The 17,783-nt window shown below is 42.6% G+C and overlaps 1 protein-coding gene across 1 annotated transcript in view; it reads right to left on the bottom strand.

Moving 5' to 3' along the window:
• The window catches only part of KIF4A (kinesin family member 4A), a 204,012-nt gene that overhangs the window by 95,701 nt on the left and 90,528 nt on the right, over positions 1-17,783 (bottom strand). Inside the window, exons 10-12 of the mRNA XM_008155964.3 lie at positions 13,669-13,801; positions 11,955-12,013; positions 11,735-11,840 (exon numbers count right to left, since the gene is read on the bottom strand). Coding sequence (XP_008154186.2) covers positions 11,735-11,840; positions 11,955-12,013; positions 13,669-13,801 — 298 coding nt within the window. The remainder of the gene's footprint in view (positions 1-11,734; positions 11,841-11,954; positions 12,014-13,668; positions 13,802-17,783) is intronic.

Genomic DNA, 17,783 nt, shown 5'->3' with positions numbered 1-17,783 from the left:
TGAAGCTGTGCCCCCCACCCAGCGGGGCTGGACAGGAGACCTGAGGCTGTGCCCCACGCCCGGCGGGGCTTGATGGGGGACCTCAGGCCATGCCCTCTGCCTGGTGGGGCTTGACAGGGGATCTCAAGGCGTGCCCCCTGCCGCGGCTTGGGCTGGGGGACCTTAGGCCATGCCCCCCACCCCGGCGCTGGGCCAGGGGACCTGAGGCTGCGCCCCTCACCTGGCAGGGATTGACAAGGGTGGGACCGGCCAGGTCTGGATCTAGCCCAATGGGGGGGGCGGCGGGGCGGCTGGGTCTGAGTCTTGCGCGATTTTGAAGTGCACGTGGGTGGGCAAGGACTTGACTCTGGGTCCTGTGGTGCACCCCAGACTCTGACAGGAGGAAGATTTTCATATACATTTTACTAATTTTCTTTCATCTCTGACACTTCTATTATAGAGAAAGGGCAAATAGCAGTATTAAAATATTTCCTCAAATTAATCCCCTTTTAATGTGCACAAATTTTGTGCACTGGGCCACTAGTATCAAATAAAGGCAATGCAGCAGAAGACTGATTAGAATAAAGAATTATTTTTGATTTTTATTTTATAGTCAGTCAAGGTAACAAGAGCTTACCCTACAAGGAAATAAATGCCATGGTAAATACCCCAGAAAAATGTGCCCCTGAAGTCAAGACAAATAACTGTAGCCTCTGTCCCTCTTACACATCACAACTGCAGCTACTCCAGGTAGTGGAAGGAAAGGATAGGCACTGATTCCCTCCCAGAGAAGGGCCAATTCCTTTTATGGGCAATGGAACACCACCTAGAAGGGAAATCTAAACCATTTATTAGGATTAATGTGTTTATAGGTTAGCACATGAGCAAGCTTAGTTCTCCTGGTGAAATTCAGGATTTGGCATGGCAATATATGAATTACCACTACTGTGTAAGTGATCCTGAAAAGCCCTAGCAAGAAAGGATTATTTCTGAAAAGGAGGTCGTAAGTGAAATTGCTACTGGCTCAACACCAAGGAAAGAATTTAGGGTTAGCACATGGAGTCTCAGCACCAGCCCAGTGAAACATTACATAGTTGATGAAACTTAAATCTCAGTACCTTTAAGGTAAGGAGTGAAATGGCCCTCAGTAAGTGCTGTTTATAAAGCATTTCCCTTATTCTGCCCAGAAATTCTCAACTAGTGAGACTCAAAGAGAATTCAAAGGAAGCTCCAATGTTCCTACATCCTGTCTCATCATGATTTACAATACTGGCAATTCTTTAAGAGCAAGACATACTAAATCCTTCTTATAAAAAACAGAACTACCACACTTCAATATATTATAGGTTAACAGTTACCTCTTCCTCTCTCCCATATTATATATAAGTTTCAGTAAAAGGACTAGGTATAGGCCTAGTCTAGATTAGTAGGGCCTAGAACAATGGCTTTTGGAGACTTTTTCTAGTACCTTCCAGAGGATCAGGAATCAAAGTAGATTTGTTACTGTTGATTTACTTTGTGGCCCAATGAAATTTTACAATGTTAAGGTTTTAGCTTTGGTGACATGTTCTACATGAACATGGCAAGTTTCTGCCTTCATAATCCTAAATGTAAATATCCTATATAATAAAGAGGTAATATGCAAATTGACCCTCACGCATTCATATCACAAGGTGGCCGCCCCCATGTTGTCACAAGATGGCTGCCCCCATGTCGTCACAAGATGGCCGCCACAAGATGGCTGTCCCCATGTTGTCACAAGATGGCCACCACAAGATGTATGTCCCCACGTTGTCACAAGATGGCCACCCCATGTTGCCACAAGATGGCTGCCCCCACAACGTCACAAGAAGGCTGCCACAAGATGGCCGACCCTACATTGTCACAAGATGGCCAGCAGGGAAGGGCAGTTGGGGTGACCAGGCCTGCAGAGGAGAGCAGTTGGGGGGGACCAGACCTCTAGGAGATGGGTGTAGGCTCAGCTGAGGGACACCCCCCCCCCCAGTGCATGAATTTTGTGCAACAGGCCTCTAGTGTAACAATAAAATTTATTTCGCTCTAACAGCCTCTTTCTCCTTCATTCTAAGGCTACAACTAAGAACCTTTTGTAAGGTAAAAAGATATGATTTGCTGAAGGTGATGATCAGGTGAATAAGGCTCAGGTTCAGTGAGATACATTAATCAGCAATACCCTCCAAAATGAAATCTGTGCTTGTAGGTTGTAGGCAATACAATTACTGGGCATGCAAAATGCATGTTATGGAAGTAGTCTTGAAGTAGGGGATAAAAAAAATGATTTTGTTGAAAGGAATGCATGAATTTCCTTATAGGTAACTATAACAAGGAGGCTAACTTGAATTATATTTTAAAGAAATAAATGGTGCAATTTAGTGTTTAAAGCCCCAGGAAAAAGATCTGAGAACAATGGCTGCCTTCATAACTGAAAAGGGGGTGTTCACCCATTACTTAAAATAAAAATAGTTTTAAATCAGAATGAAGGGCACAGCACTTACATTTGAAACATTTTGCTTTCACGGTAGTGTGTTTTAATAAAAGCCAAAGGACACATTGTTGCATATTTCCAAAAAAAATATATAGCTGGGAGAGTCTCCAAAGAATAGATATGGAGAACTCTGATTTAAGAGTCCAGCAGGAGCCGTGGGTAAAAAGGGTTTATTCTGCCTGTGACAGTGGATGGAAGCCAGGGACTTTATCAGTTTGTAGCAATCTTTAACACCCTCCTCCTGCGTGTACTAAATGAATTTCAGTGGCAGACACAGTGACTCTACAGAGTTCCCCTAAGCCGGCCCCCATTAGCAACTTCCTCTATAGACATGACTGGCACCAGTCATATTGCCAGATCCTCACTGAGGCTATGCCTTCTCTTCTTCTTTTTTAAGAAAATATGTTTTTATTGATTTTAGAGAGAGAAGGGAGAGGGATAGAGAGACAGAAACATTGATTGGCTGCCTCCTGCACACCCCTTACTGGGGATAGAGCATAACAATCCAGGCATATGCCCTTACTGGGAATGGAACCAGTGACTTCTTGGTTCATGGGTCGACACTTAACCACTGGGCAACACTGGCCGGGCTATACATTCTCTTATCTTGGTTCCATGGGTTTCCCTTTTCACCTTTCCTATGTGACTCAAAGACCCAGAAATGAGGTTGTGTGACCATAAACAATGGTACCCTGGATCACTCTTTTCTGATCTTATAAGTTTTGGCTCCAGTAGGGTTCTGCAGCCTAGATTACTTTAATTCTGAGGCAACTTATACGAGGTTTTCATACATTAGATGTTCCAGCTATAGTTAAGTGGAATTACAGATTAAAATGACCTTGTGATAGCCATTCTCTGGCATATACTCTATACTTCAGCCACACCATTGTATTCTTACTGTGTTCTAAATTTGCATACCATTGTTTTTGCATATACCTTTTCCTCTCTATAGATGGTCCTTTCTCCTTGGTGTGGGTGGCAATCTCATTCATTTTTAAGGACCCAGTTTCTTCTGTGCTGCCTTCCTTAATTTTCTAGGTAGTTAATCACCCCTTCCTTTGTGCTCCCAACACACTTTGCTCATAGTGCTAATGTAAGAGGATTAAAACACATGAGACCGGGTTCCTAGTTTTCCCTTGCCTCCTTTCCCTTTCCACCTTCTGTGCCACCTGTGAACCTGGCCCAACTGACAAACTACAAGGCTTGCAAGAATAATTGTTGAAAGTAATTGAATAGTTGTCAGGATGGAACTGCACTGACGTTCTTGAGCAAAAGCCAGGAAAACTCTAATAGCCGTCACCCAAAAGTTTCGCAGCAATTAATAACAAAAACTGCTATCTGAGCCCAAATCCAGGTAACTAGCCGAGTCAAAGTAGGATTGGAGTATGGTAGGCACTCCCTGATTGCATCAGCTGAATAATGCTTTTAACTGCTATTGAGTCACTAAAATTATTTTCTTTTGCTATTAATACATACTTAGCAAGGGTACACAACTAGTGAGTGGCAGAATTGGCTTTAAACCAGGGTCTGTCTGGCTCTGGAGCCCAGGTTCTCAATTACTATGGTCTGTTTGTTAGATAAATGAACTGTCATCCTGAACTGCTCCTGACAGTTTTGTATAGTACCACTTATGAAACACTTTCTAGTATTTTGGGAGTTTAGTCATTTAATTTCTTGGAACTGGCCACCCTAACCCCTTTCTCCAGAATACTATAAGGTACTTTTTCCAGTGACTCTTTAGAGCAAAATATAGGTGTGGATGATTTTGTAATACCATTCTGACAACTCTAAAAAACACTGGGCAAGACCTGGGATGGAGAATCACTATTCTGATAAAAGTAAAACCTCTGCCCAAGAGCTAGGAATTACCACCAGGCATTTACATACACATTACTGCTTTAGAATGATAAGTAAGAGGGTATAGATGGGACAAAGCCAACCATAACCCCTTAACCAACCATGACCCCTTAATATAATATGATTTCAACTTTTAAAAAGTATATATGCCTAAGTACTAAGAGAAGCAAGGCTATAAATAGAAGAATTTTTCTTCTGGGAAAAGCAACAAATAACCACACCCTCCAAAAAACCCACTCACAACTACCATAATAGTTCTAAAAATAAAACAATGGGAACTTATATCAGAATGATGATTCAAACTAATTTATGACTGCTTATAAAAAAGAGCTAAGTATTCCCTGGTTATTATAAGCTACCAGTGGCCTGGTGCACAAAATTCGTGCACGGAGGGGGGGGTTCCCTCAGCCTAGCCTGCACCCTCTCCAATCTGGGACCCCTTGGGGGATATCTGGCAGTCGGACATCCCTCTCACAATCTGGAACTGCTGGCTCCTAACCGCTCTCCTGCCTGCCTGCCTGATCTCCCCTAACTGCTTCTGCCTGCCTGATCTCCCCTAACTGCTTCTGCCTGCCTGATCACCCCTAACTGCCCTCCCCTGCCAGCCTTATCTCGCCCCTAACTGCCTCTGCCTGCCTGATCTCGCCTCCAACTGCCCTCCCCTGCCGACTTGATATCGCACCCAACTGCCCTCCCCTGCCGGCCTGATCTCACCCCCAACTGCCCTCCTCTGCCAGACAATTTGGTTCTGATTGGTTGGTTTCTATGTCAGTCAGCGTCAAAAGCTCTGCCTCCTAGGCAGCCATTGGCTCCTCACAGTTGACCCAGATTTGGTTCTGATTGGTCAGTTTCTATGCCAGTCAGTGTCAAAAGCTCCACCTCCTAGGCAGCCACTGGCTCCACACAGTTGACCCAGATTTGGTTCTGATTGGATAGTTTCTATGCCAGTGAGCATGAGAAGCTCCGCCTCCTAGGCAGTCATTGTTTCCTCATACTTCACCCAGATTTGGTTCTGACTGGTCAGTTTCTATGCCAGTCAGCATCTCTGGGCCTGTCAACGGGGCCTGATCAGAAAGGCTGGGCTGATCAGCAGCCCCAGTGGAGGCCTGGAGAGAAATGGAGGCGCGGCTGCTGGCCAGACTGGGAGAGAAAGAGAGAGGCAAGTGCTGATCAAAAGCTGCCGCAGAGGCAATGGATCAGTCCCTGCTTCTCTCTTCAGGCCTCTCTCTGGCCCTGATTCACAGCCCCCTCAGCAGTCAGTGCTGGGGCACCACGCTTACAGCAGAAGCAGTCAGCGCTGGGTGTAGGACTTACTTCCAGTTGGTCGAGCCTCGGTCATTACTGGTCATTACAACCCAGGGTTTTTATATATTAGGATTTGTCAGAAACCAGCTTATGTAAGATTGGGGTATGGTACAGGGCCTCTTAATTAAGTTAGCCTACACTGAAAGGGAAGCAAATCAATGCTGCTTGTGCTATCTGGCAATTTCACACTGCATAGATAATGGGGGTGTGTGCAAAAGTAGATTTACAGTTTCCATATGGAAAATGATAAAATAATAAATAAATAATACAAGAATAAACTGTGCTTTACTCACAACTGTAAATTTGCTGTTGCCTCACCCTGTATGTTGTTGCTCCAGTATTTGATTAATGTATTATTGCGTATGTAACCTCAGGGTGTTTAATTTAACAAATTCATACATCATATTCAATGACCCACGATATCTGTCCTCAAACCTAGCTCACAATCTAGGTTGTTTCAGCAAAAGACACAGAGTTAGACATGTTTATATACAATAAGAGAAACAAATAGGACTTTTGGTCAAGATGGTAGCATAGGTAAATGCAGTACTGGCCTCTTTCCACAACCACATATAAATTACAACTAAAGCTTGGCTGGTGTGGCTCAGTGGTTGAGCATCGACCCATGAACCAGGAGGTCACAGTTTGATTCCTGGTCAGAGCACATGCCCAGGTTGCAGGCTCGATCCCCATTGGGGGGCGTGCAGGAGGCAGCCAATCAATGATACTCTCTTATCACTGATGGTTTTTATCTCTCTCCCTTCCTCTATGAAATCAATAAAAAAAAATTACAACTGAACTACAGAAAAACAGTCATTGAGAACCACCTGGCTCCCCCTCCAGCGATCTCCCTACACTCCCCAACCCCCAACCCCCAACCCTTAAATAAAAAATAAAAAAAGAAAGAACCACCTGAAGTCTAGCCACTGGATGAGGAAGCCACATTCAGACTGGTAGGAGAGATGGAGATGCATAAGAGGCTGGTCCCATGCCTACAAGTAGCAGATAAAAATTGGGAGAGAAATCTTGGATGCAGAGGTACCCCATGAGGCGCTAGGAGCCCCAGCCCCATACCAGGGCCTCAAGACCAAGGTTCCAGTGCCAGGAAGATAAGTACTGACAACTTCTGGCTGTGAAAAGCAGCAGGGATTGAAGCTGAGTGAGATGGAGGGCTGCTGGAGTCCCTGGCAATTCCTCTTAAAGGGACCATGCACAAACTTACTCAGCCACACACTCTCTGAGCTCCAGCACTGGGAAAACAGCTAAAAAGGCTCCAGGAACTGAACTGTCCAGTGAGGGCTGGAGGGGCAGCTTTCTCCCAGACAGAAGTGCAGGCAGAGGCCATTGTTCCCTTCCTGATCCCTCCCCACACAGAGTCGGGAGGTGGGTGCCATCAACCTGGTTAATACTGTTTACCCAGCCCTGCTGATTCTCTAAGATTCTGACCCACACAAGTTTCAGGCTCTCCCAAGCTGCTTCTAGTGGCTTTTCCATACAAATGGCCTGTTGTGGCTCATGCTGTGGACTTTTCGAAAATCTCTCAAAGGACAACAAACCCCAAACAAGAGTTAGTGTGTCCTTGCTTATAGCTTAGTGGCCTGAGGCACCAGACTAGCAGCAGCCAGCCTTGGTTTACAGCTTGGCCTCTCCTAGGCACTTCCAAGTCCAGCACAAGTACCAGACAACTGTAGATTTCTCTGTAGCTCATGCCAGGTGGCCCCAGGCAGAACACAGGTGGCAGCTGATCTTGGCCTGCACTTCCCAGGAGGCCTCAGAGCCAGCATACCCAGTGGACAGTTTCAGATCAAGCTGGAGCACCAGCCAATTATCTCCATGAGTGACACACTCAAGAGGCAAACTCATTGGGACCAAGAGATCTGCTGAAGCGAGTCTTGCTGAAGATACCTGTGGTTTGCTCCTGAACAGCAGATCCTCTGTTGTAGTCTTGGCTAGTCCTTTCAGCCAATTAGCCTGGGAGTAAATCCTTCCCATTGAGATGCCAACAGCAATCAAGGCTCAACAAAACAGGAGTATGCACACAGCCCACACTGGGGGCACACCTTATGCACCCTGGTTGGGTGACTGGAGATGCTGCACCATTGGCCCTTCAGGACACCTACTACATAAAGCTACTCTACCAAGCCTGGGAGACACAGCAGTTCTACCTAATACATAGAAACAAACACAGGGAGGCAGCCAAAATAAGACAAAGAAACATGTCCCAAATGAAAGAACAGAACAGAACTTCAGAAAAAGAACTAAACAAAATGGAGATGAGCAATTTACCAGATGCAGAGTTCAAAATACTGGTTTTAAGGATGCTTAATGAACTTAGGGGAAGATTAGATGAACTTAGTGAGAAGAACCTTAAGAGAAAGATAGAAAACATAGAAAAGAACCAGTCAGAAATGAAGAATACACTAATATGAAGAATGCATTACAGGGAATCAACAGTGGGGTAGATGAAAGAGAGGATCAAATCAGAAATTTGAAAAATAAGGGAGCAGAAAATACCCAATCAGAACCGGGGGAAAAAAATGAATCCAAACAAAATAAGGATAGTTTAAAAAGCCTCTAGAATTTCAAGCATACCAATATTCACATCATGGGGATGCCAGAAATAGAAGAGAGCGCATGGAATTAAAAATCTATGTGTGAAAAAATAATAACAGAAAACTTCCCTAACCTGGTGAAGGAAACAGACATACTAAACCCAGAAGCCCAGAGAATCCCAAACAAGGTGAACCCAAAGAGGCCCACACCAAGACACATCATAATAAAAATGCCAAAGGTTAAAGACAAAGGGAGAATCTTAAAAGCAGCAAGAGAAAAGCAGCTAGTTACCTTCAAGTCATCTCTCATAAGACTGTCAGAGGATTTAACAGAAACTTTGCAAGTCAGAAGGGAGTAGCAAGAAATATTCAAAGGGATGAAAAGCAAGGACCTGCAACCAAGATTACTCTACCCTACAAAGTTATCATTTAGAATCATAGGACAGATAAAGAGCTTACCAGACAAGAAAAAGCTAAAGGAGTTCATCACCACCATAGAAATGTTAAAGGTACTTCATTAAGAAGGAGGAAAAAAGAGAAAAATATGAATAGTGAAATGGTAATAAATACATATCTATCAAAAATTACTTTAAAGGACACATATGTAATACCTTAATAAATAAAAAAATTACTTTAACTGCAAATGGATTAAATTCTCCAATATAAAGATAGGATGGCTCAATGGATAACCGAAACCCTTACATATGCTGTCTACAAGAGACTCACTTCAGATTGAAAGATACACACAGACTGAAAGTAAAGGGATGGAAAAAGAAATTTCATGAAAATGGAAACAAACAAAAAAACACTGGGGAAGCACTGTTTATATCAGACAAATTAGACTTTTAAAACAGAGAGATAATGAAGTACTCAGTAATTCTACTTCTGTGTATTTATCTGAAGACATCAAAACACTAAGTCAAAAAGCCATATGCATCCATGTTTGTTAAATTACAACTAGAGGCTCGATGCATTAAATTTGTGCAAGGGGTTTGGCCCCAGCTGCTGTGGTGTCTGCCTTGGCCCCAGCATGCTACAGTGGCCAGATGCCTCTGCCACCTCTGCCTCGGCCCCTGCCTGCCTGCCACAGCAGCCGCCTCTGCCTTGGCCCCCGCCACAGCAGCTTTGTCCAGAAGGTCATCTGGAAGGACATCTGGTCTAATTAGAATATTACATTTTTATTATTATAGAGGCCCAGTGCACGAAATTCATGCATGAGTGCAGTCCCTAGGCCTGGCCGGCAATTGAAGTATGAGTGACTGACATGGAAGGGCAGGTCCCAGCTGACCTCTGTGCCCTAGGCAGCACTTTGGCCCTCCGGGCATTGGCGTGCCCCCCTCCACTTGAGTCATCGGGCCCCGCCCAGCTCCCCAGCGCCAGGAGCCAGGTGGCGGCCCCGCACCCAGCCGCCGTCAGTCGTCAGTCGCCATCTGCAGGGCGATCAGGCCCTGCTAGCACCTGACTTAGTCTGGCGTCCCCCGCTCACCAGCTCCACCATCCCTCTGCGGTCCCACTCTCGTTGGGGCCCATCAGGGCCAGCAGCGCCACTTTGCCAACGCCCTCCATGTTCTGCGCCACCCTCTGGTGGTCAGCACACATCATAGCGAGCAGTTGAACTCCCGATCAAACTCCCAGTTGAGGGGACAATTTGCATATTAGGCTTTTATTATATAGGATAGCCAAGAGATGGAAGCAACCTAAGTGTCCATTAATAGATAAGCGGATAAAAAAGTGGTGGTGCATATATGCAATGGAATATGACTCAGCTATTTAAAAAACTGAAATCTTGCCACCTGCAACAACATGAATGTCCCTAGAGGGTATTGTACCAAGTGAAAAAAGTAACACAGAGAAAGACAAATGCCATATGATTTCACTTATATGTGGAACCTAAAAAGAAAATAAACAAGCAGAACAGAAACAGACTCAGATAGAGGCTCTATCTCTCTACCTCTCTCTTCTTCTCTCTTAAAAAACAAACAATCGAGGAACCAAGATGGCGGCATAGGTAAACACCTGTACTTGCTGTCTCCCACAACCACATCAAAATTATAACTAAAATTAAAAAAACACATCATTCAGAACTGTCTGAGAGCTGTCTGAATGAAAGTCCTACAACTAGAGAAGTAAAGAAGAAAGTGCATTGAGACTGGTAAGAGGGAAAGAGGCATGGAATGGGCTGGACTGGCACCCACGTGGGCTGTTTCTGTAATCTGGAGATCGTCTATGCCAGGTGTCCTCAAACTACAGCCCGCGGGCCACATGCGGGTGTTTTTGCCGTTCTGTTTTTTTACTTCAAAATAAGATATGTGCAGTGTGCATAGGAATTTGTTCATAGTTTTTTTAAAACTATAGTCTGGCCCTCCAATGGTCTGAGGGACAGTGAACTGGCCCCCTGTTTAAAAATATTGAGAACCCCTGGTCTATGCAGAGGCTGCCCATGAGGAGCAAGGGGTCCCAGCCCCACACCAGCCCCCTAGCCCAGGATTCCAGAGCTGGGAAGACCAGTAGGGATAACTACAGGCTGTAAAAACCAGCAGGGATTAGGGCTCAGGGACATGGAGGCGGTTGGGGATCCAGGTGTTCCTTTATTGTTTTGTTTTATTCATTTGAACATATTTTTATTGCTTTCAGAGAGGAAGGGAGAGAGAGAGAGATAGAAACATCAATGATGAGATAGAAACATCATTGATTTGCTGCCCTATGCACACTCCCCACTGGGGTTCCAACCCCCCAACACATGCATGTGCCCTGATTGGGAATCGAACCATAACCTCTTGGTTCATAGGTCAACGCACAACTGCTGAGCCACATCGGCTGGGCCCAGGTGTTCCTTTTAAAGAGCCAGCACATGTGCTGAACTTAACAAGGTCCCGCTTCCATTGAGCTCCAGCTCCAGGGCGAAGCTCTGGGGGACCCAGGCACATAAAAGGAGGAACTGGATTATCTGGCATTGGGGCAGGAACTTGGGGTCAGCTTTCTTCCAGAAGGCGGTGCTCACGAGGTCCTTGTTCATGTGAGGCTGACTGGCAGCCATATCTGTTTCCTCCACCCTAGTGATTCCGAGACCCATCCCCATCCAATTTGCAGCCCCACCCAACCCATGTGCAGTAGCTTTTGCATATGAATGGCTTGTCCTTGCTCAGGCTTCAGACTTTGCTAAAATCTCTCAAACAAGCTACAGCTGGGTCAGCATGCCCCAAACCTATCAATACTAAAAGGCCCAAGACCTAGCACTAGCATGAGCCTGCCTTGCTTCACAGCCCAGCTTCACCTGGGCACCTCCAAGCTTAATACAAATAGCTCATGCAGGGTGGCCCTAGGCAGTGGCTGACTTTGCACCTCCTATGTGGTGTCAGATGGGTACTAGATTTATCAGGGTTATAATTTTGTAAGTTCTATAAATGTCTAATCACTGGGTTGTACACCTGAAACCAATATTATATTGTACATCAACTGTAACTGAAAAATGAAAAAATAAAAAGAGAGAAACAAATGAAAACAATGTGCCTGTTTACACTGTCCCTACTTGGCTTACCGATATCTGGTTAATCAGTTCCTGCAGGTTACAAATTTTCTCTACATTTTCTTTTAATTCCTGGTCTTCCAAATTTCCCACTAGCTTTTGAAGATCCACTTTACAGCTGAAAATTCAAGCAAAGGAATCCAAGAGTTAATCACACTGTCAAGGCCAGAGCATCTATGATTACATATTATGTGCTATAAGGTCAGTAACAAACATCTGGTAAGAAACTTACGCTGCATGCTGCTTGAGTTCTTCTAGCTTGGCATTCATTTTTTCATTCGCTTGTTCTGTCTATAACAAAGACCCAGGAGATCATCAGTGGCAGTGCCTGACAGCCTCACTTAAGTATGCCTTCTCTCCTACTTCTATAGTTTAAAAGCCAGGTAGAGTGGCTGACTCCTTTACTATAATAGAAGATTTAATGGGCTTTGTTTATTTAGTGAGAAATGTTTTATAACAGTCATGGAAATTAGCCCTTCAGTCAACATGAAATACTAAAAATAGCATCTAAGCAGCTGGGTCTAATGTTTGCCATGAAGCACAAACTATGGGGTGGAGTGTGAAGCCTCAATTCCATAGAGAATTTTGCAACTGAGGGAGAAAGCAATAGTTTCTGGCATGCTACACCCTGCTGTTTGCAAAAAAAACCACTTACTTTAAACTACCTCCTACACTATACTGTTCCCTGGTCCCAGCAGAAGGGCATTTAAAACATAAAAGGGCCTCACATTGCATATGAGCTAAATTTTTTCACATTAAACTATCTGATATGGTAGGCTAGTTTTAACAAAAGAAAGTAAGAAAAAGGGAGAAGCACAAGAGTGATGGCAGAGAAGAAATGGCAGAGGCAGCTACTTTTGGGCAGGGTAATTGACAGTTTCTGTTCTATTCCAATCACAGTATCTATAATGTACTAAATGCACTGTTGGGGAAGAACAGTTTATATAGGACAACAATTTGTGCTTGCTATGAAGTTCTGATAGGACATCAAACAATAAGCCCATCGGGCAGCTACTGTAACAATCTTGTAAAGGTCAGATGGGTATGTGGCTAGAATAACAAGTACTGTTTACATCTGCCACACTCACAATCATGTGAGGCATATCTTCTAGAATTACTTCACAGGCAAAAAATGCATCATGGAGACAGAAAACTATATAAAAATCCCCTAAATCCCATTTTAACTCTTCTGCTAATAATGGACAATACAATGGACATAGGATTTGGCCCCCTTTAAAGAAATCTTTAAGTAGCTTACCCTTTCTTGACAAGAGAGCACACATTTTGATGGAAACTCATTTTTGCTTCTGGCAATCATTGTGCTATCAAAAACTGAATTGTATTAAGACTAGTAGAAAAATGTTATTGACAGAGCCAGCATGCACTGATCCAGGAGGTTACTATCAGACAGATAGTAGGATACAGACTAGTGTAATAAGTTACATAGTGATCCACTATTTGGAAGTTAACCATATGTGAAAGGAATTAATTTCCTAGCCATTCTATCTCACCACTATAACTGTTAGGATGGGATATGAATGTGACCTCATGATAGAGGAAGTGAGATAGAGAGGAACTAAAATCTTATTGAGGGAATAGTCACTTGGTATTATAGATAAAGATTAGTCAGGACTTAAGGTGAGAGGGACCTAGTTCTGTCCTCTCTGGCATTTTAGAACAAATCTATTTTAAAATGGGATTCATGTAGATTCTTTGTGGTGGATATATAGGTGTTCACTGTACAATTCTTTTAACTTTTCTGTATGTGTGACTATAAGCCCATGTATTTACCTCAGAGGGGCTCGATGGAGAATATGGAGGATATGGTAATACTATCCATTTCTTTCCATATAACTTGCCTCTCATAATGAGAAGCATGTTAAATATTTCAGAAACTAAAGCTGGTAAATGTCCAGATTGCCAGTAGTTTAGTCTTGGGGTCTCACCAAAATGATCCTCTCCAATAGCTGGGATGTCTGACCAACTGCCTCACTCAGACCACGACTTAATTTTTCATTCTCCTCCACCAGGGACTGATTCTTCTCCATCAAAGACTGTAGATTCTCTGATGGTTTCACACTAAAACAAAGAAAGTAACATTAGGAAAATACATGATTAATAACACTTATATCAAAGATGGATAAAAGTATATCCCACAGGCCTTTTGGGTGGAGCAGCTGGTTTAAAATTACCCCCCAAAGTCTGGAAAAAGTGTGTCTATTCCAATCTATTCTCTCAGTCAGGGAATATGTTGTAAGAATAAGAAACATATGCCTGCAATACTTTATTATTTTTATGTATTTTTATTGAATTTATTGGGGTGACATTGGTTAATAAAATTATACAGGTTTCAGGCATACAATCCCATAATATATCATTTATATATTGTACCACCCCAAGTCAATTCTCCTTCCACCATCATTTATCCCCCTTTTACCACTCCTTCTACCTCCTCTCTCCTCCCTTTTCCCTCTGGCAATCACCATACTGTAGTTTGTGTCTATGAGTTGTTGTGTGGTGTGTTTTTTGCTTAATCCCCGCACTCTTTTCACCCAGTCCTCCAACACCCTTCCCCTCAGATATCTGTCAGTTTGTTCTCTGTATTTATGAGTCTGTTTCTCTTTTGTTTGATAGTTTATTTTGTTTATTAGATTCCACATATAAGTGAAATCATGATTTGGAGGACAATAATGATTCAGGGACAGATATGGTTGCAACAGGAAGGACTAACCTCTATCCTTGGTTCTTGGTTTAGGATCTTTGTGCCACATAGATAAGAAGTGAAGGCTAACTGTGGCTAAGACAAATGTTTTCTCCTCCTTCCCACTCTTAATCTCTTATTAAAGATTAGGGATATAGGGAAGAAAAGGTACAGAGGAGATAGGGTCTAAATTTTACCTCATAAGTCAATTACCTATTTAGTGTATAGTTTACTTCCAATAGAATTTAAGAAGTCAGAAAGTTGAAATGGTGAACAGTGGCCACTAAGACCTCATTTCACAATTCTCCATAAATATGTGCTCCCTTCTTAAGTGCTCGTCTTGTTTGAAACTGATGACCCATAGCCTTCTGTTCATTTGTCTATCAGTTTTAAATTGCTTAGAGTGGGTGGAGGCAACAATAATTTCCATTTCAAATAGGAGTGGAAGGGACAGAAAAAAATTTCAAGGATACCTATAAATAAGAACCTTTGGAATTTATGCAGATTACTTCATAGTGGTCCCAGACTAATGAAGCAGGCCATTAAGAAGTATAGTTTTGGGGTATGTTTTGTAATCCACTGGGATTAGCTATTCACAACACTGAAAAGTTGGACTGGCGAAAAAAGATCAGAAGAGCCTGGCCAGTGTGGCTCAGTGGTTGATTGTCGACCCATGAACCAGGAGGTCACAGTTTGATTCTAAATCAGGGCACATGCCAGGTTTGCGGGCTTGCTCCCCAGTGGGAGGTGTGCAGGAAGCAGCCAATTCTCATTCTCTCTCTCCCTCCTCCCCTCCCTCCCTCCCTCCCTCCTCACTTCCTTTCTGAAGTCAATAAAAATATATTTTAAAAAAAGATCACAAGAAATATGAAGATTTGATCTTAAGAAGACTGAAGGGAAAAGTTAATAGCTGTCAAGGCTATAATAAAGGGTAAAAGGACAGGGAACAGCTGTTCTCAATCTCAATAAAGGATAAAAAATGATTACAGTAACAGATGCCCTCTCACATCCATGAATTATCTTTTTATTTTTTAAAAATTATGTTCAATTTCTCTTGAACTCTAAGTATTTTTTTTCTAATATATTTTATTGATTTTTTTACAGAGAGAAAGGAAGAGGGATACAGAGTTAGAAACATCGATGAGAGAGAAACATCAATCAGCTGCCTCCTGCACACCCCGCACTGGGGATGTGCCTGCAACCAAGGTAAACGCCCTTGACCGAAATCGAACCTGGAACCCTTGAGTCCGCAGGCCAAAGCTCTATCCACTGAGCCAAACCGGTATGTTTTTATTTATTTTTAGAGAGAAAGGGAGGGAGGAGAAGAGGGAGGGTGGGAGAGAGAAACATTGATGTGAGAGAATCATTGATTGGTTGCCTCCCTCATGTGCCCTGACTGGGGACCGAAGGAACCTTCAACCTAGGTATGTGCCCCAACAGGGAATTGAACCCGAAACCTTTTGCTGCACAGGACGACGTTTTAATTAACTGAGCCACCCGGCCAGGGCAAGACCTCCATGAATTTTTATGGAACATCTTTATCAAAAAGTTAATAACAAGGTCACACTATAAGGTCTCATATTACACTGTTGAGAATTTACTAAGACTCTTATGAAGGAATGTTCAATTAAAATGTGTATTATAAAAATGAACTATCAGTACATTTAGTGTTATTTTAGATTGCTCTGATATTTCCTTCTTTCCTTACTGATATTAACTGAAAACTTCCATGCATCATTCATGAAAGTGAACAAGTGCCAAAGTAATTATATTAAAGTACAGTTGACATAAAATATATTAATTTCAGGTGTATAACATAATTCAATATTTATAAAGCTTACAAAGTAATAGCCACATTAAGTCTAGTAACCATCTGTCACTGTACAAAGTTATGATATTATTGACTACTAGAGGCCCGATGCACAAAATTTGTGCACAGGGGTGGGGGGGGGGATCCCTCAGCCTGGCCTGCGCCCTCTTGCAATCCGGGACCCCTTACTCCTAACCACCCCACCTGCTCACTCCTTACCTCTTGGCTCACAACTTCTTAGTGCTGCCGTGGAGGCAGGAAAGGGTCCCATCACCGCCACTGTGCTCCCCAGCCATGAACCTGGCTTCTGGCTGAGCAACGCTCCCGCTGTGGGAGCGCACTGACCACCAGGGGGCAGCTCCTGCATTGAGCATCTGCCCCCTGGTGGTCATTCTGGTCGTTCGGTCATTCCGCCTTAACGGTTGCTGGGCTTTTATATATATAGATGTTCCATATGCTGTACATTATATCCCTGTACATTTCCCCCCTAACATTTCTAAGGCTTCTCTAAATGGGGAAAAAATACAATGGAAAACAAATGTTTCCTCTTTCACAAGCTATTTAATTGCCAAAGTAGGAATTCAAGTTAGCTGAGCATGTGCAAATTGACAAACACTTGCAGAAAATCAATATAAAAGCTTCAATGACACACATTCAAAAATAGAATATGATACAAGGACAAAAAGCAAAAAAAGTTTATAAATTGTACATTTTGTTAAAAGACTTACTATGAAAGGTCTCTAAAAATATAAACATATTTTTGAGATAAAGAGTAGCATGTTTATTTATCTGGAAAACATTGAACAACTGATTTCAATTGTTTGATTCAACAACTGTTTCTTAGAATTGATTACTTTTGCAGCTGAAAGTATATCCTATAGTATATCCTAGGTCGTTGGAAGTCTGGAATGGTCTTCATTAGTCTTGTGTTACATAAAATAGGCCTGTGCTAAATTCAAAGTAAAGGAAGATGGGCCAATTGCTTCTAAATCAAGTATACTAGAATATGTCTTTAAGAGACCCTTTAAGAGAACACAGCTTTCTTCAGTTTCTTTATCCAACATTCTTAAAATATTACCAAGGAAATCAAGATTAAATTACCAAAAGGGGGAGAATTACAAAGACAAAGTTGGTCATCTGTGGGTGACAAAATTATGGCAATTTTAATATTTATTTTTTTATACTTTCTAAATATAGCAGTGTATCACTTTTATAATAAAAAAAACTGATTAAGGGTTACTAAAAAGTTAGTAAAAAAAAAAATAGGCTCACACCATTCATAAGAATAAACTCCAAATGAAAAGTGAAACATAAAACCAACATAAGGACTAGAAGAAAACATTGGTGAATTCCTCTCTAACCTTGGCATAGGAAAAGGTTTTCTAATTATGAATCAAACTCCAGAAGCATGAGGAGAATGTAAACAGTAGTCACTTTGGAAAACAGTTTGGCATTTTCTTAATCATACAATCTAGCAATTCCACTTCTAGGTATCTATCCAATAAAAAACACATGCCCACAAAAAAAATTGCCAGTGAATACTCATAGCA

This window comes from Eptesicus fuscus, chromosome 1, assembly GCF_027574615.1.
Source record: "Eptesicus fuscus isolate TK198812 chromosome 1, DD_ASM_mEF_20220401, whole genome shotgun sequence".
Classification (NCBI taxonomy): Eukaryota; Metazoa; Chordata; class Mammalia; order Chiroptera; family Vespertilionidae; genus Eptesicus; species Eptesicus fuscus.
The sequence above is the reverse complement of the archived record's forward strand: the minus strand, read 5'-3'. Positions and strand labels throughout refer to the sequence as shown.